General features: G+C 48.6%; 1 protein-coding gene across 1 annotated transcript in view; it reads left to right on the forward strand.

Annotated features, from left to right (window-relative positions):
• Positions 1–26,612, forward strand: part of LOC149350405 (uncharacterized) — a 42,540-nt gene extending 15,928 nt beyond the window's left edge. The window contains exons 10-11 of the mRNA XM_089575532.1: positions 14,861–15,442; positions 26,387–26,612. Coding sequence (XP_089431658.1) covers positions 14,861–15,442; positions 26,387–26,612 — 808 coding nt within the window. The remainder of the gene's footprint in view (positions 1–14,860; positions 15,443–26,386) is intronic.
• Positions 26,613–26,693: the final 81 nt, after the last annotated feature.

A 26,693-nucleotide genomic window follows, 5' to 3' on the forward strand; every position in this document is an offset into this window, starting at 1 on the left:
CCGTTGCACCAGTGAATTGGTCGTAAAAGTTTTTGGAGCATTTTTCAGCTCTATAACTGGATTGGAAAACTTATTATCAGCTTGAGTTACAAGTGGCTTTGTTTATTTTGCTAGGTGGCCATCAGTAGAGAATAGTGGCGACCTCTTGGGCTCTTGTCACGACCTGTATTCAGGTTTCCAGGTCGAAGCCGAGCAGCAAGGTTTCCCCCGGGACCGGATGCGCGAGCCTCTGAAGCAATATTGATGGCGTGTCTGTCGGACAGTCCCAGAAGATGTGGTCTACGGTGGCTTTGCCGCCGCAATTGCTGCATTCCAGCCTAAATCTATCCGAGTGCACATGGTTTAGGCCAGCGGTATCAGGGAGAGTTTCAGTTTGCAGTTGTCTCCACAGTACCTCTTCTTCGGTTAGGTTTTTAAGCTCTAATGATTTTTTTATAAGTCAAAGGACAGCAGTACAAATATGCATCAATTATGAGTTTTCGTTGTGAAGGTAGTGGCACATATTTGTACCACTCCTTCTTCAAAAACCAGTTTTGAAATGACTCGAAATTAATATCGGTCAGTTGCTAGAGTCATTCCGTATTCAAATTTACCATTTGTATGCATGGCAAACCTCATAAACTGTCAGTCATGCTTCATAAAGGGTTAATTGGGAACGATGCTAACAAGGGTGACTACATTCACCTCTTCTCTGTGATGCAAGAAGTGCCACTGTCGGTAGACAAAACACGGATGGAGACTGGAACACTCGGTTTTATCAGGAGCAATATCCTTTTTCTCAATGGGCGACCTGACAAACTGTGATGACATAGCAAGAAAACATTTCTGTTGACTGCGATTTTGTCACATGAAACTGTAAGTAATCTCAGAAACAGTGTTGTCTTACTTTTAGAGTAGTTGTATCAAATCGACCCCGGTGCTGCACACATGACAACGCTATCAAGAAGTCACAAGCAAAGGTTTAAGCTGCAGCAGTGCAACAAAAAGGCTGCAAAAGGCAGCTCAACTTGCGACTTCACTCAATACGCACTGCCTCATTTATCGATGTCAAGGAGATGGCCAACCGGACCCATTAGCTGATGACTAGTAACGTTTCGATCTTGGCTGCGGCGGCTAGGATTGAAAAGGTATACGCACAGCATTTGCGAACTTTGCTTTTTCTGCGCACCTTACAGTCCTTATGCCCCACACCTTTGTTCCCGAATAAGAACGTCCATAAAGCGAGCCGTCCGTAATAAATAACTAGTGGTCTAATCTGTGGAACCTTACTGCAGGAATGCTTGCGTGCTGTTCAGTGTTTTGATCTCGTCCATACACACGGAAGGTTGCCAGTAAAGGAACCTTTATATGCTCTTTTCGTTACATCCCTTGTAAGGATCCACATGTCAGCAGCAATGTCGTAGGGTGCACGACGCACCTACTTAAAATCCTCGTTGTTCTCAGTGCAACCATTTGTTTTAATTTCATTTACATTCCAATGATGTCACGCATTCCAGGTAAGGTCAGTCAGGTGGATGCGAGGAACGAGGATGCTAGCATTGGGACAAGCATAGTTAAGACATTTTTGCATGCTACGAGTCAACCACATACATAAGGTATCACATACGAAGAGAGCAAACACGGACACAAGCACGTGCGGGCACAGAAATGAGCACATGCGTGGGAGGCTACGAATGTGTGCTCGAACACAATAGAAAACGTATCACAAAGATAATCTGCGCGTTCGAAAAAGATAAAAAGCTGCAACATTTTCAAGGAGTCTCGCTTTGGTTATCTTGTGAGGATATTGTTCATTCATAGGTTGATAAAATTTCCTTTTCATGCGGTGTATTTTGCATCCATATTTCGTTTCCTCCTTTTCGCTGCGCACAAAATTAGCGTCAGTTTTTAGAAACCCTGTTGTTGATAGCGTCGCTCTAATTGCAAGCTGTTACATGAGCAATTAAGTGCCCTTTGCATAAGCTTCTAACACCAGTAGGCCAGATGACAGAAGATGACAGACAGGGGCAACTAGGGGTATCTATTGCTGCAGCAATCTCTTCGGCGGACATGGTTGTTCTGTCTGCACGCAGCGGTGATGGTGGTCCAGTGGGAGCCAGTAGCCAGGCTCCTGCACTTTCCTCCTCTTTGTACCTTCGATTTCGGCAGCAGCAGCGCCGTCTGCTTGCGTCAGCGCAAACGACTTTAGCGTCCACTACTTATACTGGCACCTAAAAGGCGTGGGTTCGGTTAATCCCACTCAAACGAACGGATGGACGAAGATCCAGAAAGGTGAAAATATAGTTGTTAAATGTATTCCTGCAATAAAAAACACTTCACAAATAAGGTCCCCATATACGTGTGGTTTGCAATTAAGGAAGCGTAAATTATACAAAATCTTGGTAGCTTCAAGAGAAATATTCTGGTCGCCATCATCTTTAATATAACGGCGTTCATGAGACAAGTCAAGCTGTCTCATAGTGTGTGCTACTAAAATTGTTCACAATGCAAGAAACCAGGTAGCACCTAAACATTAATGTTACGAGGGCAAGTCAAATGAAAGTGAGCCAATGCGAGCATGTGACAAGCGGGGTGCCTTATTTAAAAGTAGTCTCCATGAGCATTTATACATTTCTCCCATTGACTAACGAGTCGCGTGATACCCGTCTCATAAAACTGCTTAGGTCATCACCCTCATTGTGATACCGAATCAGGTGAGTCAAGGCAGCGCCAAACCTCTCCGTTTTCCGGCGGTCATTCCAAATCTTTGGCATCCATTGGGCACACAAGAGCCGATAACTGAGACGATCTGCCAGTTCCTCGATGCTTATCCTCTGTTCTTGTCTAATCAGCTCATCAACCACTGAAATTGTTTTGGGGCTGATTGAGCAGTGGCTCTGGCCCGGTCTTGGATCATCTTTTCAACTTTCACGTCCTTCTTTGAATTAACCGTTTGGTCCAACATTCCACAGAGCGCAATGAAATGCAATGTTCACCCTACACAGCAGCCATAGGGCGACTATTTTCTTGTTGGGAAACACCTTCAGTTGTCAAAAACCTCATGACACTACGTTGTTCAACTTTTACAGTGTCCATTACGTCACGCAACCGTGTTCAACCCAGTGTATGTATGAGAGCATTCAAGAACGATTATCCTCACACCTGTGTGCCACTTTCGCAAATTGGAGATGCCTGTGTTCTACGCGCATGCCTCGCAGATAATGGACCGAACAATTATTGCGCAGGGTGGGTTGGCTCACTTTCATTTGACTAGCCCTCTTACATTTTGTTTAGGTCAAACGTTATTTCAATGTTTGTCCTGTCATTTTTTCTAACGTTTTTGTAATGTTACAAACATGCGTTCAATAACCCTCCCCTGACATGAAACAGTTTAACAACATGCATAAATGTAACATGAACGTTATGTTTATCTGGAACAATAAGGCAATGTTTATTATACAGTGTATAACATTATTTGGGAAGTTATGGCATTATAATAACATTTCAAAGTGAGCATTAGAATAATGTTTACTTAAAATCTTAAACCAACGTTTTTAACGTAACATAGAACGCTATTTATTAAATTATAACATTAATTTAAAGTTCGGATGCAGCACACTGCTAGCGCAACTTCATAATATTATTATAACATTACTCTAATGTTCGGTGCTACCTGGGAACCTCTAGCACATATCTGTACACAGTCAGCTGAAAGCTGCTGAATAGGGCTTTCACCAACGTTCTTAGACTGTCGCCTTTCAGCGAAGCGCAAGCGGCAAAGTTTTTTTTTTTTTTTAAGTCATTCATGCAATGCGGCAAATGGTACCTGCCGCGGTGGCTCAGAGGTTAGGGTACTTGGCTACTGAGCCGGAAAACCCGGGTTCGAATCAGGCCGCGGCGGCCGCGTTTCGATGGAGGCGAAACTCAAAAGGCGCCCGTGTGCTGTGCGACGTCAGTGCACGTTAAAGATCCCCAGGTGGTCGAAATTATTCCGGAGCCCTCCACTACAGCACTTCCCTCTTTCTGTCATTCCTACCTTCCTCCCTTTCCTCACGGCACAGTTGCGGAGTCCTTACGAGAAGTGAGACAATTACCGCCCCGTTTCCTTTCCTCAAAAATCACTGTAACTGGTAAGGCTCGCCGACCGGGGACCTTGACACTTCCAAAGATTAAACTACAAATAAGGCAATCACACAGGCATCCGCACTTTCAAATCACCTTCCGCTGGTGCACATGTACTCGACTCAAAATAGAGGAAAGATCTCGTTGGGGCAGTCTTGGTTTGATCGTCGTGCAATTAACGTGACAAAAAAGACAATGATCCCAATTATAACTATGGCATTTTCACCCTATGCATTGTCCAGACAGCGAGTTTCCATATTAATGAGGCGTAAATACATTGAAAAAATTCGGTTTCCAAAAACTTTGTCAAAGCCAACGCCAATGAACACAATGAAAGCCGACAGCCTATTGCTTCAGTGCCGAGTTTCTGCCACAACGTTCTGAATGCCAGCGCGTGCAGCGCACATCTGTCACTACCGCCACGTAGCTTAAAGTGCGACTGAGTTGTCCACTGTCCCAGGATGCCAGTTATGCGCCTTTCCTTTGCTTTTGAAGCTCACGCTCTTCATCGGTTTCAACTGCCCGTTTAGCGCGTTTACGCTCTCTACCGATTGCTAAATCCTTCGCACGGTTGGCAATGTCGACCGGATGATCAGACTCGGCCCGACATCTGCGAGTACCCATTCTCGAGGACGTCGGCTCCGGCTGACTTGCTTCGTCATCCATAGCGAGACACTGGATAGGCAGCACGCGGCGGCCGCGGTGACGGCGGAGCTGCTGCTAGTCACGTGGTACGTCACGTGATTACTTACGCAGCTCCGCCCCACCTGTTCAAGGTCATTCTTGCAGATACAGAGAAATCGGCGCCGCTAGGCTAGCAAAGCTCTCGCTTTAAAAATATAATGGAAAACATCATACGAAAGAGGCCCTCACGTGACGGGGCAGCGGGAGCTGTTAGTCGAGTTTCACTTTAGCTCGTTGCGCAGCGACACGCCTGCGCTTGAAATCTGAGATGTGCATCCGGCGCAGCACATGGAACCTGATATGCGCTTGATGCGCTGATACGAATTCCGCCAGAAACGCCGGACATGCGCTGCACCGGAGCACGCAAGTTCACTAAAACGCTCCATGAATCAAGCCATGGCATGCAGAATGGTAACCATGAAAGCCCTAATTTCCAAGATTCAGTGCGCTGGGGCCCCTCGGAGAAAGAAGGCAGCGTCGTGAGAGGAGGATGGCCTGCGGAGGCTGAGAGAGTCACGTTACGCTCTCTGACATTTTTTTTTTTTGGCTGCTTGCCTCACTTCCGCTGCGTGGGGCCACCTGGCGCAAGGAATGCCAGGGGCTTCGATGCTCAGGATCACAGTTTTGGGTGACGTCATCTGCGTCATTTTCATCCACGGGCGCAATTTGTTGGCGCCGTAGTGCACTAGTAGAAGTATGGTATTTTATTCGGGCACAAAACTCAGGCGCTTAGACGTCGATCGCCTGCTGCACGAGCAGACGCTTTTAGTCTTCTTCACCTTCAACTCCTAGCAAGTTCAGCCAGGTCCGGACAGTGTGGGAGAGGTCGGGAAAGAAAACCAATTGTAGAGCGTCCGAGCAGGAGAATAAATAGAGAGAAAGGTTGGCATAATGGGCACCTAAGTCATCGCAACCCTTGAGCATCTTGACCTCCCCCTCCTCTCTGCTCCTCTACCCCACATACGCAGGGTACAGAAACAGCGATCTCGACGTCCTTTTTTCAACTCCGCGATCTTGAGGCTGCACTGCTCTCTAACGCCACTCAATCTGCTCCCGTTGAGGATGGCATTACTTTATTCACTCTCCGCAACCTTCCTGACAAAGAAAAAGAGCTCATCCTCTCCCTCTCTACCGACTTCCGACACTTTCGACAGTCTGGGCCACGAGATTGCCCAACACAGCTTCCATCCAGGCATATAAGTCTCGTTTCAAGCATAAATTATCGCATCCATACCACACAGCTACGCAATCCTTGAGACACAAAATGGCCTCCCCAAACAGAGCGTTGGTAAGCAACCATAAACGGATGAGTTGGCAAAGAAGCTCCCTGAGAAATACCCCCTGATTGAGATGGCAGTGACATTCCTTCTGTCCTTCTCGAGCCGCTCTGCCCATTATTGCTTGCGAGCAGCTCCGGGAAAGGTCAAAGCTTGCCGCCATGCCACCATGGCTCCTTATTATAGCTGGCTGCTTGCCTTGTTTCCGCTGCCTGGAACCGCCTGGCACAAGGAAACGCTAAGAAGTTTCGATTCCCTGTTTCACAATTTTAGGTGACGTCAACTGCGTCATTTTCTTCCACGGGCACAATTTTTTGGCGCCTTGGTGTAGTGGTAGAAGTATGGTACTCTATTCGGGCACAAAACTTAGGTGCCTGAGACGTCGTTGGCCTGCTACGCGAGCAGACGCTGGGCGTCTTCACCTCACGCTCCAAGCCAGTCCAGCCAGGTCCCAGCAGTGTGGGAGGGGATGGGAAAGAAACCCGTTAGCAGAGCATCCGGCCAGGAGAAAAAAAAACAGTAGGAGAGGTTGGCATAAAGGGCACATAGATCATCGCAACCCTTGAGCATCTTTACCCCCCTTCCTCTCAGCCCCTCTTACCGTTTACACAGGTTTCAAAAACAGCGACCTCGCATTCCTCTTCATCTGCACGAACTTGAGGTTTCACTTCTCTCTAACGCCACTCAATCTGCTCCCGTTGACGGTGGCATCACTTATTACACTCTCCGCAACCTTCCTGACAACAACGAGCATCTTTTCTCCCTCTATACCAAGTTGCGACGCTTTCGATAGTTTGGGCCACTAGCATCCCCAACCAAGCTTCCACGTATGCATATCAGTCTTGTCTCAGGCATAAATTATAGGGATTCACATCCATACCCCAGAGCTACGCCATCCTTGAGGCACAAATGGCGTCTCGCAACAGGACGATGGTAGGGAATCACAAAGGGACGAGTTGGCAAAGAAGCTCCCTGACAAACAACCTCTGACTGAGATGGTAATGACATTCCCTCTAACCTCCTCGAGCCGCTCTACTGCTTGCGAGCACCTCCGATAAGGGTCGAAACTTCTCTACGGATGTCAGTAACGCGAAGCATTGCTGGTGTTTTTTGCCCCGTTTACAGAATGATCAGTTTACAATGAGCTCCATTCCAGCCAGTCGTTAATGGCTCATGCAATCCTTCATGCGACTGGTTACGACGCGGCCATGTATTGCACATGCGGTGAAATTTTTGCTCGTTTCCGACGCCAAATAAAAACCACTCCTATAGTCCGAGCGATGACTTCTTGGGGGCGGACTGAGCCTCTCGTAGATGCAGAAGACAGCGAAAGAAGAAAGTGCTAAAGCGAGAAGGGCAGCACCACCAAAGAGTAGCACTACCTCATACAGGAACCATAAGAAACACGACGAGTGTCTTCATTTATCCCTTTACACGAGACTGCGAAGGATTTTGAAAACGACGTCGTTTCGGCGTGCCGGCAGTGGACGAGGGTAAACGTCGACAATCCCCCCCCCCCCCTTTTTTTTTCACCTCCAAGTTTTCCATTTAGAGGTGGGAAGGAGACTCATTTGGAATTCAGGCTTAACGCAGTAGAAATTCGGATGGCTGAAAACATTCAGCCTCGCAGCCAAACACGTAAGATTGCCCGACGAGTCCGACCATCCGGCGCCAGGTCTATGGGTATCACTTTCCGTTTAATCTACACGCCGCTGCTTCATTTGCTTCAAACCGGTCGGAAGGTGAAAAAACGAGACGCGCCCGAAAAGAAACCCGAACGTGATGCGAAGACTGGTGCGGCGCAGTGCTTGGTGCGCTGTTCAGAGAGTAGCATACCAATGCAACCTTTCAGCTGCTAGACCTGCTCCCTCCCACAAGTTATTACGTTCGACTCCTTTTCTTGAACTTTTCAGATTAATACTTCAGGCACTACTACGGCCGCTCGATAAGCAACGCACGCTTTGCATCAAGTGGCCATCGCATTACCAAGAACTCTGAAAAGATGGTTTGGTTTATGGGGTTTAACGTCCCAAAGCGACTCAGGCTATGAGAGACGCCGTAGTGAAGGGCTCCGGGAATTTCGACCACCTGGGGTTCTTTAGCGTGCCCAACCAGTGCGTGGTATTTGGAGACAGTTGTGCTGGTAGCTTTCCAACAGGTACGCTGAATTGATTTTTTCATTTTTGAAACAGCGCAACAAAGACGGGACGTGGAAACTGAGGGGTAAAGACAAATAGGCGCTGACTAACAACTGGGTTTATTGAAAAAAAACACACAAATATATAAACAGAGTTAGGAAAGATTAACCGCCACCATAGTCAACTCATGCCACATGTGACGCCAGATACCCAATCTCCCCTTCGGAAAGGGCGACCGATGGGCAACTAATGCGCGTTGCGCCTTTCTCACGTACAAGAAAAGCTTCAATAACTTCTCGCGTCATCTTATCACTATGGCGGAACACGATATTGGTGTTGTTATAGTCGGGGGTACATTTGCATTTCTTGCAACGGAATACACATTTAGCGAGAGGGTCTCCTTCTGATTTTCTTTTTTCGTAATCTTTTTCATGTTTACATTTGCACTTTCTGCAGTGGACCGCCACGTGTGACAGGGGGTCTTTTTTTCTGGTGTTGTCATGTTCCATGAGTCGCTTGTTGATGCATCTTCCTGTTTGGACAATATATGTGGCGCCACACGAGAAGGGAATTTGGTATACTACCCCTACCTCGCAAGGTACATAAGGGGAAACATGGCGCACCTGACAAGCCCTTTTGTTTCCCTCCTGCCTCTGCCTTACCTGTTTGCACATCCTGCCTAATTTCTTCGGGGCAGAAAACACGACGTCAACGCCATATCTGCCTGCCACTTTTTTGAGCCCATGGGACATGCTGTGCGCATATGGAACCACTGCCGGTCTTTTATTTTTATTTTCATTTCTTGCACTCGGCCGAGCCCCATACTTCACCTGCCTAAGCAATTTCTCCGCTGCCCTTGAAATGAGGTGAGCCGGATAGCCATTCGCGCGTAACCTGTTTGATTGGGCTGCAATGCTCTCCCCAATCATTTCATGGCAGGACTTCTTGAGTGAAGATTGCAGGCAAGACAAGATAATGCCTTCTTTTATAAGCTTGGAATGACCTGACCTGAAGTTTAACAAGGGCTTAGCCGATCTTGGCCGATAACACCAGCACACGTGATTGTCTCGGGAAAACAAAACCAAATCTAGAAACTGCAGTTCCTTGTTCGTGGGTACCTCTGTTGTAAACTTTAGCCCACGTCCGTACTCATTAAACACCTTAAGAACATCGACTATCATTCTAGGCAGGCTGCTTGGCGGGGTAAACACCAAATAGTCGTCAACATAACGAAAAATACGCACCCCTAACTCCTTCGAAGCTTGCTCAATCGCCCTGTCCACAAAACTAAAAAAAATGTTAGCCAATACAGGTGGAATACGTACCAACTTGCCCAAATTTCTGCTTTACTCAACGCTGAATTGAGCATGCCCTCATGCTCGAGCACTGTCTGTTGATCCCTTTCTTTCGAAAGGCTGGAGGAGATGTGCCGCGAAACAAAACTGCGGCAAATATACTGCAGTGAAGGCGAAATTTTTGTTACAATTTTAAGCATTCATTTCAGTGTTTTGTGCACAAAAAAGGTCATTTTCTCAGTATTTCAGTCGTTTAAGTTCTTTCAAAATTACATAAAAAGTCGGCTTAAAGCTGCTAAATGCGGATTTTGACCCAGCACAAGCGGCAGAGGCAGTTTCTTCAATGTCATTCATGCAATACGGTACGTGGTAAGTCGCGTCGACCGGAAATCTCGGGGCACTGCCAAACATCGAACCACTAAAAGAGAAAGGCCATCACACATGCACTTTCGCACTACCTTCCTCTTATGTACTCTACTCAAAATACAGGAAACGAACGGTCTGGTGGGGACAGTCTAGGTTGCTTTCATTGCTGTGCAGTTAACGCGACAAAAAGACACTGGCCACAACAGGCGATGTGCATTTCAGCCTCTCCATTGTCTGGAGAGCGAGTTTACATATTTCCCAGGACTTAATATAGTGTAAAAATTAAAATTTGGTCTCCAACAAAACTCTCAAGTATTCGAGCAGCCCATATTAACGGCGGTTGTATTTAAAAAAAAAACTACTTTCGCTCAAAACTTGAGAGGCAACACCCACTATCCAGATATACCTCCGCCCGTAGACTAACCACCGCCGCTTGAGCGAGTGGCTGGGATTAATTATAGGCGCTGAGCGTTGGCCGGAAGGTCCACCATTTTAAAGTGGCAGCAGGCCACCGGCTTTCATCGGCCGCCGCAAACATCCGGCGGCCAGCGCTCAGCGACGCCAATGTCAGTCCAAGCCCCGCATTCGAGGGTTCGTGTCAAGACTGCGGTACAGGCGATGTCATCTACCAGCTCGCGTTTCAAACGGTACAGCCGTGCTTTGGTTATGGCCGTACTCTAATATGTCATCTCCTACACTCACAACCCTATATTGCAGTAAAATGGCAGTAAGCTCTCCTCTAGCGCACTCCGTGTTAGGGGCGGGGTATGCTGCCCAAAATATACGGAATGCTTACTATTGCCAACGCAGGTATATTCCCACCGGAAAGCAGAATAACTTGATGCACATAGCAATGGAAGAAAGCTTTTAAACACAGCACCGGAGGCCTTCAGATTAGCAAATCGAGGAATTGACGGTTAAAATCTTCTTAACTCCTGTAACTTCTCCTGTTTTGACATGGAAATAGGTTTCCGCTTCCAACCGTGTGTTTTCCGTAGTTTTAGTGATGGAAGTCTACCCCAGGAGTTGGGAATGTAAGAGGGGGTTGTGGCTCAGCAGAATCTAGGTCGCTTTTCAAAGGTTGCAAAGGTTCAGGCGGTCAAGCGTTCGGACTGCGAGCGAGCAGCTTCACACCTTTGGATCGTCGTCGTCTTTTTCATACACACAATTCACCGTAGTGAGCGAGCGTGGCTGTTACGCTACAATTACCTCCCGGAGAAAAAGGAGGCATCCTGCCGACTTGGGAGCACGCACGAGAGGCGGATCGTAGCACGGCTTGAGGGGGTCGACGTGCACTGTTTCATGGCCACGATGGCGTGCATCCGGGGGCGGCGAAAGTGGTTCAGTAATGTAGTTCACTGTAGGTTCCGGCAGATAACACGGTAAGAGTCTTGGTGCCTTGAAAGGAGTTCTGTGTAGAGACCGGTACGGGTTGACGGAACGCGAAGCAACACGAGCGAGTCTGGGGTATAGAACGGAAGAGGACTGGTAGGGGCGCGAAGGTGCTTCTGGCGATTTTGGTCCTGCATTGTAAGAGACTGGCCAGCTGGAGGCATTCCTCAGCATATGTCGCTGCTTGAGAAAGGACCAGAGATTCGGACACGTCAGGGCGGCTAATGCGGAAGCATGGTATCCACAGTAAAAGTAGGCTCACGGCCGTGAAGAAGAAAAGAGGGTGAAAAGCCAGTTGTGCTCTGTGCGGCAGTATTGTAAGCATATGTTCCGATTTGAGTGAGCAGAGGCAACATATATGGTCATCATGTAGCTCGATGTGCGATTGAAAAGTTCAATCATGCCATTGGTTTGAGGGTGGTAGGCCGTTGTAGAGCGGTGAACGATGCGGCACTGGCGAAGTAGGACTTCGAAGCTCCGAGTGGCTTAAAACAATTACTATGTCAAATTATTCAGTTCAACTGAAGGGCGGTCGGATTCTGTTCGAAAAAAATTGAAATTTGTGTTAGACTGTGCCCCTCAACCAATTGCAAGCCTCCTAAGAGATGGCATCGAACTAAATAGAAAAGGTTTAGCTAATGCCTTTAATAATTTCTTTCCATCAGCTCCACACCGACAATCAACAATGGTCTAAGCTGTGATGTGGATGCCGTAAATCACAGTTTACTTTAATACAGTCTCCCATAATGAAGTGGTAGCTGCATTTATGCCCTCAAAAAATAGCCAATCTTGCGACGCATCTGGAATTCAGATCAAGCACGTCAACTATGTTCTAGATCTAATCGCCCCTTGCTTAGCTTATGTTTTCAGCATCTGCATCCCAGAGGTAACTTTTCCTCGGTGCATGAAATCCGCCAAAGTGACAGTATTACATAGGAAAGGTGACCGACACGACTTACCAAATTATCGTCCCATTTCAATTTTGCCAGTCTTTTCAACGGGTTTTGAGAAACTGATTCTCGAGTGTCTCACATCCTTCACCGACCGTTACAGTATCATAAGCCCGTCGCAATGTGGCTTTCGAAAAAGCAGATCAGCAGAAATGGCCATTCTTTCTCAAAAAGAATCCATATTGGATAACTTTGAAAGCAGACGTATAGTATTAGGTATTTTTCTTGACTTGAGAAGCTTTTGACCTCGTTAACCAGCAAATATCGCTCCAGAAAATTAACTACTATGGGATTCGTGACTTTGCTTTATCATTATTAACATCGTATCTACAGCATCGCACACAGTTTGTTGATATAAATGGAAATTTATCAGACGTTAAAATGGTGACTACAGGCGTTCCCCAAGGTAGTATTCTTGGTCTGTTTCTTTTTATGTTGTATATTAACGAAATTGTACGCGTAGGTGAACGTGACAAATACATATTATATGCAGACGATATAGCAATGTTCTTTTCGGGAAGCAAAGGCTCAGACTTCAGTACTCGTGCGAATGGCACCCTTTCGCAAATTAAGAACTGGTCATATAACAACTATTTCAAGAAACACCAGTAACTCTAAAGTAGTTTTATTTGATACACGAAACACGAATATTAAAGAGCCTCCCCTCCAGATCAACAAAAATGTACTGGAAGTTGTACCCTGTTATAAAACTTTAGGAGTTTACTTCACTGTAAACATATCCTGGGATAGACACATTGAACATTTGTCTGGTAAATTATCTAGCACCATCGGTCTTATACGTCGCTACTCCCCGACTTACCCCACATCCGTTAACGCCTTCGTTTTTAAATCGCTCTTCATGTCTTTGATTAACCATGGCATCCTAGTGTGGGCAACTACAACTACTGAAAACATGCACAAGTTGGTCGTCTAGCAAAAACATGCCATAATAATTATAAGTAAAGTGCCTTACCAATATCGTACAGCTGACTTATTCAAAAAACTAAACGTTACTCGCGTGGACTCCTTGCCAGGCTTTAGGTTATGCGAATGTTACAGGTCGAACGTCATAAACCACATCCGAACCCTGCCTGAATTAGCCGAATTAAATAGAAACATAGTTTCATACACCACACGTCATCCTGGATTCTGGAAAGTTGCCAAATGTCGTACCAATTATGGAAAACAGATGCTAAAGTTCACTTTGCTAACTACCGTAAATCAGCTACTACAAAATGACATAGATGCTACGAGAATATCCATGGAAAAGTTGCGTGATATGTTTACTTAGATAACGCACGTGTTTTCCACTTGTACTGCTTCTTCTGTATCTTTTTCCTTTTTTTCTCCAAATACAGAAGTAAGCGTTTTATATTTTGTTTCTTTTTGTTCATCTATGCATTGTGTATACGAATGGCTTATATATGCTGAGTAATCTTCCACTACCCTATTCGTTTGTATTTTATCGATATCTGTATTCATGTTGTGTAACGAAATATTGCCACCCCTGCTGTAAAAGGGGTGCACTGGCCTAGTCAAGCCTTTCTGGCTTTTTGCCTGTGCACCTAACATCACCTAATTTTGAATAGAGATCAAATCAAAAGCGGATGGATCCGTCCTTCCTCCTCACGAAAACAACGAGGGAAGCTCAGGGGCTGTGGAAAGGCTGGATGACTCCACGCTGAAGCATGTCATCCATTTCTTTGGTAATTACGTTGCGTTCAGGGGCCGACACGCGATACGGACTCTAGCGACACGGGACATGCGGGGCGGTGGGGATGCAGTGAGTGACGACGGATGTGCGGCCAAGCGAGGAGTGCAGGAAGTCGAAGGACGGACGGAAACGCTGGAGTAATGCGAGCTGCTGAGAGCGTTGGGCTGACTAAAGACAGCCATCGATCAATCGGAAATACGAAACATAAATGAAGTCTTTGTTTGGCGCAGCAGTACGCGAATCAATGGCATCTATCTGGAGTGTGGATGGATCTTCATAGATGGAGTATGTGAGAACGTGATCGACTGATTCGACTTGTCGCGGGCATTCGCCATGTAGAAGCGCTGATGGGCACGAAAAAGGTTCGTAGCATGAACTTCGCTGTGACCATCGCATGTAGTCAGAAGAGCGAACGGAAGGAGGAAACAGTGGCGACGGGCAGCAGCATCAGTAGAAATGAAGAGAACAGTCGAATCAGAACCGCAGGTGCACGAGAGGAGGACAAGGGCTGTAGAGAATGCAGGGATATCTGTACCTTCAGCGACCAACATTTTACCGGCTCGGGGAGAGGTGTAGAACGGCCGGGCAGCAGAGAACAGAGACAATTCAATGCTAGCATGGGCGAAGTCGATGTTCGCATGGTGAAGTGTGAGAAAGTAGCAGCCCAGAATGACATAGTGAGAGCAGTGGAACAGAACCTCAGCAAGTTTAATCCTGGATGCCGCACACAAGGCTGAGCGTTCTTTTTTAGACTGAGCTTAGCTCATGCTATAAAATGCAGCTTGAGTTCGAAGTACGGGATACAAGACTAAGGCAGAGATGACACTGCAGTACGACATCTCACGTCTCAGACTGTCAATGCATCTAGTCAAGCTATAAAGGAGGAAAAGTTTCTACATACATGCAGCACTGCTGTTTACATGTGTGCCATCCCTTTCCCTAGGAGTTCCTCTGCCCCGGCCGATGCAGAGCCCCCGGCCTTTCTGGCGCCTCGGGAGACCCCGGCGGACCCTGCTGCCCCAGAGGCCCCCCCTGCCGCCGCCCCGGAGGTCGCTGCGCCGGAGACCGCCGCGCCGGAGATCGCCGCCCCGGAGGCCATCTCCACCCGGGAGGCCATCTCCACCCGGGAGGCCATCGCCACCCCGGAGGCCATCGCCGCCCCGGAGGCAATCGCCGCCACGGAGGCAATCGCCGCCACGGAGGCAATCGCCGCCCCGGAGAACACCACCGCCATTGCTCCAGAGACCACCGCCACTACTCCGGAGACCACCGCCGGCGCCGCCCCGCAGGCCACCGTCCCGGTGTCCTTCGCCGCCGCCGCCACCGCCACCCCCGCCACCGCCACCCCCGCCGATGCCTCCACCGCCGCCGCCGCCGCCACGCCCGCCACCCCTGCCGACGCCGCCACCGCCACCGCCACCCCCGCCGCCGCCGCCGCCGCCGCCCCGGAGGTCGTCACCCCTGCAGCACCGGCGCCCCCGCCGCGCAGAAGCCAGCGGACCAGACGGCCGCCGGAGAGGCTCACGTATTATTAAAAAAGGCACTGTCGAGCGGCCCGAATGGATGTCGTGAAGTTGGCAGCTCATGGCGCTACCGCAGTCAGCAGTGCCAGTCGGATGGCTGGATGTTGCTTTAAACGTGTTGGTATCGCAGCTCCGTACGCTGTCTTTTCTTTGCGCTCTCGTCACAAACATCTAAAGAAGTCAAGCACATCGCACGCTTCAACGGGTGCGTTTCTGTTGTAGCCAGTTAGCGTAAACAGTTTTGTTCCACAAAATTGGGGAGTAGCCAGCCGAGTTCGTTATAAAGTGCTGAAAATTCACACCTTTACGAGAACGCTACCGGTCGCTATTGGGAACAAGGCCCCTTGTGATCATCCTGTGTCGTGGCGGCGCCACAGCAGAAGCGCCCTGGGCCTCGAAGCAACTTTAGTGGACAAAAGAAAGGCCCCAGGGGTAGACTCCTACTGGTTCAGGGTTTCTGTCCGGTGAGCTGAGCGGTCCACACACCAGCCAATCAGGAGGAATAAGTGGGATGGGGAGGGGGACAAAGGGGGATGCGTCAAATAAAAGAGCGTAGAATATAAAATCGTTCTCCTAAAAGCGCATTCTGTTTACGAAGTTCACTGCATCAGACCACCTGAACGTCACTGAATATTTTTTTAAGCTGTCATGTTCATTTTCTAAACGTGTTTCGCTCGTTGGAAGGACAGATGTGATATTGCAACAAAATAAACAAGTTTAGTAGGCAAGCAAAGCCAATTTGATAAACTGGGTATTACAGCACAGCACTAAAGCGGGTACTGGCACACGAATATCTACGAAGTAAAGACCACAAACCCACGAAATACGACATATACATTTCCTCATCGTGTCTGCTCAGGTCACTCCGGCAACCTTTTCTTGGAGTGAGCTTTTCTTGGAGTCTTTATACTAAGTACTAGCACTGCAGCATATTATGTTGTCCCTAGCCCAATGCACTGTGAGTTCTGCGCGAGTCAAAGGTTGAAAATTTTCGCTGGGTTTCTCTGCGTGTGTTTATTCATAGCCACAGACTGATGCATTTCAATGCATGTCACTTGTTTTACTTCCCTGCTATTTACCTGAATCTCTTATAAAGTCGTGTACAAGCCTATATTCAGTCATGTAGCATTTGATTATGTATACTGTACCTACCTTGATGCCTTTTTTATCCTCTATATATTCTTTGCGCGCTCTTGTTTTCTAGGTTTACATAATGCCGTTTTTAATTTTGATTTTTAGGATGCCTGTTACTGACACTGCAATGCCACTGATGCTTAAAATCACTTTTTGAACATAGTTTGTCACTGCTGATGTTCTTTTAATAAACTGTTCTTTGTACAAAATCATTTGGGCTTTTCGTTCTCGAGCGAGCGCCCTAAGCAGCTGCTAAGCAGTCGCGCCGCTCGCAACCATGCACCATGCTACATCAACAGACACACCGAAATACAAAAGCGAGGGAGCAGTTTCCGTAAGTACTTAGGAAATCAAGCGTGAATGCAGCGCGGGAGAAGTTAACCACCAGTATTTACAAAGCTTGGATCGAGCTAGCGACCGCCAGCACCAGGAACGCGCGCATGCGTATTGGACTTTGGATTGACTGCGTTTACCGCCTTTCCCAGGTGCCGCCACCATCGCCTTCGAAAAAAAACGTCCCCATTGGCTCTATGAGACTGTCACTTCCTTGCTTATACATTCCTTTTTTCTTTTTGTTGGGTTATCCTCCACGAACATTACATCCAATGCGAGGGCGCATTTACTCACCACGTAGTCAAAATTAAACCCCAGACGTCCGTTGTGTGCGCCTAGAACCTGAACAGCGCTCTAGAATCATCATCAGCAGCTTCATTGTAGCGCTACCTTTGATCACTTTTTACACATCGTATCATTCACGGTTCTTTTTTAGTGTAATATCAGTTTCCCCTCGCCCTAATTATATTCTACAGAGCGATATAGAATCGCTGCAGTTTCAGTAGCAGAAAAGAAATGGCTGTAGAAATACTCAGGCTGAATTTCATCACCTGCTGCGGGTTTTGTTGGTGCCGAAGCAAACAAGAATTCGGCACTTGGCGGCAGCGGGTCTCTCGCCGAACAATCCTGATTCGAATACCGCTTGGATGCAGGGACCACATTATCGTTGATTCCTCGACTTCATTACATCAGCGAACATATTTTCATTTATTTAAGCATCTTCGCCATCCATCATTACATAGCCTTTTCTGCCCTGAGGCAAGAAGCATCGCCTTAAAAAAAATATCGCTGCACGCGGCAGCATCCATGGGCAGCGAAGAGGAGGACGGTCACGCGATTCCGGAGGTCGCGCGCAGTCAGCGGGCAACGGCTCGGCCCCGCAGGTTTGAGGTTTGGGTCGTCCTGAACCTGAGCCATCCTGAACCTTGCCCCAGCTGCCTTCCTGCCTGCCAGCCAGAGGACATTGCCGCCTGCCTGCTCCCGCCCTGGTGACGCTAGGCATTTCTTTCCGGTAAGGCCATTTCAGGTTTCGGGGTTTTTGGCCAGATTTCGAGGTAGCTTTGCTGACTTGGGTGATGTAAGCTTGCCGTCGCGCTGTTTGTAGGCACGCCTTTCACCTCCCCGGGAGAGGGCTGGGCAGCTTGGTTCGCCAGCCTACCAGTCGAAAGCTTGCCTCCGATTTCATTTCGAAAGAATGGTGTCCATGCAATTCCGGTGGCGCTTGTGCCGATAGGCGATGGAATGCTGAAAATGAAGAATCCTAAAACGATCCAGCAACAACCCAAGAGCCTAACGAATCACTATGTAGACACCTCTGAAGTGCAACCTTTCGGTAGTGGTGGTATTGTTCGCAAATCAGCAAACATTGGGTGTGTGTCGGATCTGCTCCAGTGTAATACATTCATTTCTATTCCAGTTAAACCCTTCCTTCCAGAACAGCTTGCGTGCGCTAAAGGCGTTGTCCCCGGAGCGGCCCAACAATGCCGGAGCGGTTGTTACTTCTGTATACCGCTGCTCTCTCGAGGTGGCTGGCGTGCGTGTTGCTACGGGGTCAGTTCAAACAACTGTTACTGGTCGCACATGCCCCTTGGAGTTGAAAATCTGAAAAATTATCCATCACGTGGACTCACTGCATCTTCGTCCTCTGCAATTTGCCAACTGTAGGCGATTCGGACCCAGTAAAAAAGCCTCTAAGTCGGCGAATAGAAGCCGGATGTGTAGTGAAGGCTACTCTTCCGAAAGCTGCACCGCTGGGCAACCAAGCTGTTGCTCATGCAGTAACGTCGAAAGCGCCGATGATGCCACTTGCGGAAAACGGTCACAGGGGCCAGGTTTATTGGAATTAATTTAACAGAATCGCTGCTGCCGAGCAGACGCTCAAGCACTCCTTAACTGCAAAAAAAAAACGCGCTTACGCAAGCCTGTGCGCTCCTCTGCTCCTGACCTCCAGGCCGCATTCTCTGCCTTAATCGTGTCAACCGTCGAAAAAGCGCTCTGCCCATTATTGCTTCCGAGCAGCTCCGGTAAAGGTCAAAGCTTGCCGATGGATATCAAAAACGCGAAGCATTGCTGGTGTTTTGTGCCTCGTTTATACCATAATCAGTCAACGATGAGCTCCATTCCGCCCAGTCATACATGACTGAAGGACTGCATGACTCATGCAAGGACTACAAGCACCATAAAGACGAAGCACCAAAAAGACGAACGCGAGGATGGGACCAATTGACACGACACAACCACTTCCTCTCGCTGCTGAAGTTTTGACCTCTTCGCTACCGAATATGAGCTGGGTTCACTCCCGCATGTTTGTACCGCGCTCTCCGAAGACCAGCTAGGCACGTCGTCGCTCGCGAAGGTCCGCACCTTGTATCGAAGAGAAATCTATCCTCGCTTCGGCGAGCGCGGCTTCGGCCGCTTATCTGTTTTTTGAGCAGCGTCCGCTCCGGCGGACGCAGTTGTTGCTGCGACGCGCGTCTTTTCCTTCCCTTTTCTCTTTCCTCTGCTCTTTTATCTCTCCTCTATCTGCACGTGGCAGCGGTGGTGGCTTGGCTCGAGCCAGTAGCAGGCCCGTGCAATTTCCTTTTCATCCTTCTCTCAGCCACAACAACAACAACAACAGCAGTTTTCCCAATGCCTCTAGTACACGCAGCCACTAACACAGGACGCAAAAAAATAAAAACTTGATGGTCCGGCAAATCCTGACGAAAATAATTTGGATGCTGGGTATGGTGGCCTGCAAAATGGAATGATTCTCGCACGGACGAAACTGCACAGAATTAAGGCTCGAAAACGAAAATGTGTCGATTTGAGGTATGAAGGAGACCCATTTGGACTTCAGTCGCCGCGATGGCTCAGTGTTTATGGCGCTCGGCTCCTGACCCGAAAGACGCGGGTTCGGTCCCGTCCGCGGCGGTCGAATTTCAATGCAAGCGAAATTTCAGAAGGCCCGTGTACTGTGCGATGTCAGTGCACGTTAAAAAACTCCAGGTGGTCGAAATTTCCGGATCCCTTCACTACGGCATCCCTAACAGCCTGAGTCGCTTTGGGACGTTAAAATCCTGTAAACTATAAACTATTTGGACTTCAGGCTGAACGCAGTAGAGATTCGGATGGCTGAAAATCTTCAGCCACGCAAACAAAGAAGGAAGTGTGCGCGACCATCAGGCGCCAGGTCTATGGGTATCGCTCTCCGCGGTATCTACACGCCGCTGCTTCATTTGCTTCAAACCGGTCGGAGGGTGAAAAAACGAGAAGCGTGCGAAAAGAAACCCGAACGTGATGCGAAGACTGTGGTGTGCAGCAGTGCTTGGTGCGCTGTTTAGAGAGTAGCATACCAATGCAACCTTTCCGGTTCTAGACCTGCTCCCTCGCACCAGCTATTACTTTCAACTTTTGTAAACAACGGGTGAAAGTGAACTTTTCAGATGAACGCTTCAGGCCCTACCGCGGCCGGTTGATAAGCAACGCACGCTTTGCATCAAGCGGCCGTCGCATTACCAGGAACTCTAAAGAGAGATGTGCCGCGACACGAAACTGCGGCAAATATACTGCAGCGAAGGCGAAATTTTTTTGCATTTTTTAATCATTTTTTTAGTGTTTCGTGAACAAAAAAAGTTCAGTTTCTCACTGTTTCAGTCATTTATGCTCTTCCTAAACTCAGATCAAAAAACCAAACTGTAAAACTCGGTATTTTGTATCTTTCTTGTTGCAGAACAGTTTGAGACGTAATGGGTTAAGTAGAAATTTCGCGAAAATATGCAAAGTTTGTGAAAAACACAGACACGCAGGTCACGTGTTATTCACGAAAGCAACTTATTTGCATCGCAGCTGCACGGACGGGAAGCTCACATGAGTCTCATCAGCCTCATTGATAAGGTAGGCTGCAGCTGTTCTCACGATACCTGAACGGTGCAGTGGCCTTTTAAAAAAACTTCACCAAAAGCTTCTCAGATGAGGTGGTGGTTTTCGGGGGTACCTGTTGCTGCAGCAGTCGCTTTGGTGGCCATGGCTGCTCTATCTGCAAGCGGCAGTGATAACGGTCCAGTGGAAGCCTGTGGTCAGGCCCGTACACTTTCCTCCTCCTCCTCGTTCCATATCAGTAGCAGCAGTCAGGTGCCAGCAGTGGCAGTACTGTCGGCTCGCGTCGGCACAAAAGGCCTGTGCGTGCACTTACCATACTGGAACTTCACGGGCGTTGAGTCGAATCCCACCTAAACCTGCACCTTTCCGCGAGGATTTTATCTGCTCGAGTACTCTCGTTGTCTGGGCGGACAGACGGACAGGCGGACAAAAATATCCGGACAGAGACGTGAAAATGTAGCAGTTAATTGCATTCCTGCATTAAAAATACAGTCCACGAGTAAGGTCTTCATCTACGTGTGGTCTGGAAGCTAGTGAAATATTTTCAAAATCTTTTGAGCATTAAGAGCGTTATTCTGGTCGCCATCATAACAATAACACGTTTCGTGAGACACGTGATGGCGCTTGTCCTCGGAGTGTTCGCAACGCAGTGACCGCTCGTACGTGCCTGTACACGGACTGCTGAAAGCGGCCTTCAACGTAGCACAAACGGCAGAGATTTTTTTCAAAGCCATTCATGCAATGCGGCAAATGGTAAGGCGAGTCCACCGGGAATATTAGGGCACTGCCAAAGATGAAACCACAGAAATAGAAAGGCCATCACACAGGCACTTTCACACTACATTCTGTTACATATCTGGTATGCGCATTGCTCGTGCCGTGTTTCCGTGGAACACAGATGGATGTCCGGGATAGGAATTCTTTATTCGTACACATCAGCCGGTTTGTACAGCATGATCGGTAAAGGTTCAGGAGCAGATCGAGAAAATGCGTGAGAGGCACCCAGATTGAGCGTTTGCCAAGTGATAAGGTGGGACGCCTGCAACATTTCTGTTCCCTTAATAATAAAGTCGCAGTATGCGCTCCTTTAGGCGCTTGGAACGTTGCAATTTCCGCGGCGTGCATGGTGGCTGCATAGATGAGTTTTCTGGCTCCTCCTGCTGCGGACAGTTCCTTTCTCCTTGCGCCGTTGACGAATTAGTCGGTGATGCAACCGCTGGCCGTGAGGTATCTGCTCGAGGGACCGCGCGCTTCTCCTTTGTCGTGTGGTACCCGCGTTGGCATGTCTGCTTGCGCAGCTATCCCAGGAGAGGCTGATGGTCGGTAAGTGTGCACGCCCGAACTACGAGAAAATACCCGAACTTTGTTACGCCTAATACAAGGGCAAGGGCTTCGCGTTCAAGTTGCCAGTAATTCCGTTCAGCATTTGTTAAGATACGCGAAAGGAAGGCTGTGGACTTTTTCACCTTACCATACAATAGTACGGTGCCAATCCCGCGTTGGGACGTGTCCCCGTCCAACTTAAGGGCTACAGCCGGACTGGAATGGGTAAGTACCCCTCCACGACGAAGGCCTTGTTTAGCTTGCAAAAAATTCTGCCTCCTGCTCGTGTTCACACACCAATCGTGTGTTCTTTTATAGCTTGTACAAAGGTGCAAGGACGGATGATAAGTTTGGATAAACTTTGCGTAAAATGTAATCATGCGCAGAAATGCGTGCAGCTCCTGCACATCAAAACTGGGAGCTTGCACGATTCCTTCGATATGCCACTCCGTCGGATGTAAACCCTCACGGTCGAATCGGTGACCTAAGTAGGAAACTTATGCCTGGCGAAATTTACATCTGTCCAATCTGAGCTTAACCCCGTGCTCTCGGAAACGCTGGCGCACAAGCCTTAATGTCCCTCCACGTTTTTGCGATACCACAATATCGTCGAGGTAGTCTGGACACCTGCTGAGCCCTGCAAGACAGTGTCGATTTTCCGCGGGAGAATAGCTGGTGCGGAAGCAATATAGAAAGGCAAACGATTGCAGCGGAACAATCCGCGGTGCGTATTGATTACGCACAGTTTCTTGGACTTGTCATCCAGAGGGATTTCATTACAGGTGTCACGCAGGTCAAGCGTGCTGAACTGCTCGCCACCATTCAAAGACGCAAAAATGTCATCAATAACAGGTATCAGGCATTGCTCCAGCTCGCATGCAGAATTTAGGGTTACTCTGCAATCTGCGCAGATTCTAACAGTGACATCACGTTTCAGTATCAGCACAATCGGTGTCGCCTACTCTGCTTGTGTTAGGGGACAGCACTCCGACGGTTTCAAGCCTTTCAACCTCTTTGGATACCTTGTCGCATCAAGCAAATGTATGAAAACAAGCCTTACGGAATTTTGGTGCGGCTTCTTTAAGTTGGAGGTGCACTGGCGGTCCGTCTATCAGGCACAATTTTTGCGCTGAAGACGCCTTCGAAGTCCGAGATCACATCATCCACGGCTGATGTGCAGTTCTTTCCTGGGCTCTCCTCCAGCTTCGCCACGACGTTGAGGACTGGCGACCTTCCGTTGCTGAGTTTTGATATAAAGTCGCATCCAAAGAAGCTTGGCCCTGAGCACTCGAGAACAATTACTGAGCCCTCGACGACAGTCCCGTTATAAGAAACGGGCATAATCCAATTGCCCCAATACTGGCAAAGTCCCTAGGTAACAGGAAAGTTTAATGTGCCATGGCGACAATGGTGGCCATTGTTTCTTCTTGTACAGTCGCGAGCAAAAAATATTAGCACAGATCACTGGCGATTAGAATTCGTATATCTCACCACGCGGCGCTGCGGTACGCAGACCTGCCTAACGGGCCGCTTCCATGTTTGCAGCCTAGGGGGGGGACGGCAGGAAGTAAGCTTTATCAAGCGTGCACCGCCCGAGCGTTGAAGTGCCGACCCTACGTGACTGTGCTTGCGGCATTTATTTTGGCTCGGTTATCATGAGCAATGATTGCTCCTTTTTATTACTGTTTTTTTATGTCCGCGATGGTTTGTCAAAAGGAACTCGCGGGAACAATAGATGATAGCGCTGCTTTTAGCCAGTAATTTTGCTGTCCGTGACAGTCCACTGAACCCCCCTAATACTGTAGAATGGGAACGGCCCGGCACTCTCGTTATCAGCCTCTTCGCCACCCGCAGCGCCACGCGTTGTCATCCCGGCACTCTGGTGTTCCGTCGTGTGTGCTAATCTTTTTTACCCGCGACTGTACTACTCAAAAAGTTGCCTAGGCACAACACACAGAGCCGAACCAGTATCGACGATCATCTGTATATCGCTGTCGCACCACGTGAAAGATCGGCGAAGCGGAGGTTCCAATTGAGATTTCCGAGATGCAACTAAAGTACAAACGTGCATCCTGTCGGCCGCGTCATCCAAGGTTTTCTTTCACATTTAAGGGTTGATCTGCTTCGAGCATGGGTTTTCTGGCGTTCCTTGCTTACGTCACTCTGACACTTTTTTTGTGCAAGGTAACCGTACAGATCTTTCATCAACGTAAAGACGTTTCCATTGTGTTTTGTGCTTCCGCACCGTCCACACTAATACCGGCTTCTCGAAAGTCGGTCGCCGCGTGCTTATCTTCATTACGGCATTCAACTCCGAAGAAATCGCGTTGGCACCCTTCTCTGCTGCCTCTCAGCTGAGCCCTATTCCTTCGGCCTCCTATAGGGTGAGGTCTGTCTTCGCCAACAGCTGCTTCTGCAAGACACTTGACCTGCCGCCGCAAACTATCTTGTCGCGAAGCGTCCTATGGAGCATGTTTACGAAGTGTCAGCTAACCACTATTTGGGCAATTTCAACAATACATTTATTTATTTATTTAATACTGCAGAGTCTCTCGACTCCAAGCAGGCATGAGCACGGGCATGAGCACAGATACAAATAAAAAAACAAGATCTGCACGAACTTACCTTCAAATTGGCGCCGTTTGAAAAAGCGGAAACTTTTCGTTAGTTGGAGGCGTTTCGGGTCAATACGCACTTAGGACTTCGATTACTTCTTCGTACTGCAGCGGATTTAACTACTTCGGTGCAACTTTTCCTGTACGTGTGCTCAATTCAGAACACCCTATTCTTCTCTGAATCGCCTGTTCCGGTTGCTTCGAAATAGGCTTCAACTTTCGTAAGATACGCCCTCCAGTTGTGACCGCGGTCGTCATACTCTGGAAGCTGGCGATGTGTCATGGCCGAAGCGGTTGTGTCCAGCGGCTCATTGTTGACCACCGTTCGACGTTGGCTCACGTCGGGGGTTCGCTCTGCGCTCATCGGCACAGTTACATAGCTGGTGCGCGCATTCCGCGTATCGTGCTTCCGTGCAACACAGACGGGCGCTCGGGATAGGAATCGTTTATTCGTACCGATCAGCCGGCTTATCTAGCATGACCAGTAGAGGGTGAGGGGAAGAAGGATAGTAGGAATGCATGAAAGACATGCTTTGAGCGTTTGCCAAAGTGATAAAGTGGCAAGTTTAAAACACCTTCCTCATGTATGCTCCACGAAATTAAAGGAAAGGAAAGGTCTGGTGGGGACAGCCGAGGTTGTTTTCATCGCTGTGCAGTTAACGCGACAAAAAGACATTGGCCACAACGGGCGGCGTGCATTTTCAGCCAGTCCAATGTCCGGAGAACGAGTTTCCAGATTAAAGAGTAAATACATTGCAATTCTGGCCTCCAGCAAAACTGTCCCTTCTTCAAGTCGTCCATATCAACGGTAGTTGTATGATTTAAAAAAATAAACTTCCGCGCAAAACATTACGGGCACCGCCAACTATCCAGGTGTACCGCCGCCCGCTGACTAACCACCGCCGCTCGAGCGTGTGACTTGGATTAATTATAAGCGCTGAGCGTTTGCCGGTAATTCCACCATTATAAAGTGGCAGCAGGCCATCGGCATTCATCAGCCGCCGCAAACATTCAGCGCTCAGCGACGCATATGTCAGTCCAAGCCCCGCATTCGAGCGTTCGTGTCAAGTCTGCGGACGGTGGTACAGGCGATGTCAGCTTGCGTTTCAAACCGCCCAACGGTGCTTGGGTCACAGCAATGGGAGGAGGCCTTTAAACGCACCACCGGAGGTCTTCAGATTACCAAATAGAGGAGACTGACACGTCGGTTAAAATATTGTTAACTCCTGGAAGTTGACATGTTTTCAAGAGAGAATTCGTTTCCGTTTCCAACCATGTGTTTTCCGTAGTTTTATTCATGTAAATATTCGCCAGGAGCTGGGCATAACACCCTGCCCCTAAAAAGAAGCGCGCTAGAAGATAGCTTACTCTATTTTACACCCACAAAGGTTAGTTCGTTTTTCTAGTGTTCTGCCCCTGAAACACCAGCTCAGCAAGTTCAATCCTGGATGCCCACACGCAGGGCTATGCGCTCCTATGCAGACTCAGCTAAGTCTGAATAAAATCGGAATAAAATGCAGCTTGATCCGGAAGTACGCGATACAAAGTTCAAGCACCGATGACATTGCAGTGTACGACCTGTCAGACTGTAAATGCATCGGGTCATGGTTTAAGGGCGGCAGCAGTTTCTTCACACACGTAGAACTGCTATTAACATGTATCCCATCCCTCTCCATATAGCCACATGACAACAGGTGGCGGCCTGCTATCCGAAGGCGCACCACCCCCAGCTGCTGTGGTCACTCCCTCTGCTCCTGGCCACACGGCGTCCCCAGGCCACCTGCCGCCCCCGGACCACCCAGCGGCTAAGCCGAGGCCCCCGGCGCGCACAAAGTCATCGCCAAAGCCGCCGCCGCGCCGAAGCACGCGGGTCCGTAAGCCGCCGGAGAGGCTGGTTTACAAATAAAGGGACACTCTACCGGCCAGAATGGATGTCTGGATGTCGTGACGATGGCATCGCACGGCGCAACTGCAGTTAGCACCTGCC

The sequence above is a fragment of the Amblyomma mixtum genome, chromosome 3 (assembly GCF_055824585.1).
Source record: "Amblyomma mixtum isolate Tamu chromosome 3, ASM5582458v1, whole genome shotgun sequence".
In the NCBI taxonomy this organism is placed as follows: Eukaryota; Metazoa; Arthropoda; class Arachnida; order Ixodida; family Ixodidae; genus Amblyomma; species Amblyomma mixtum.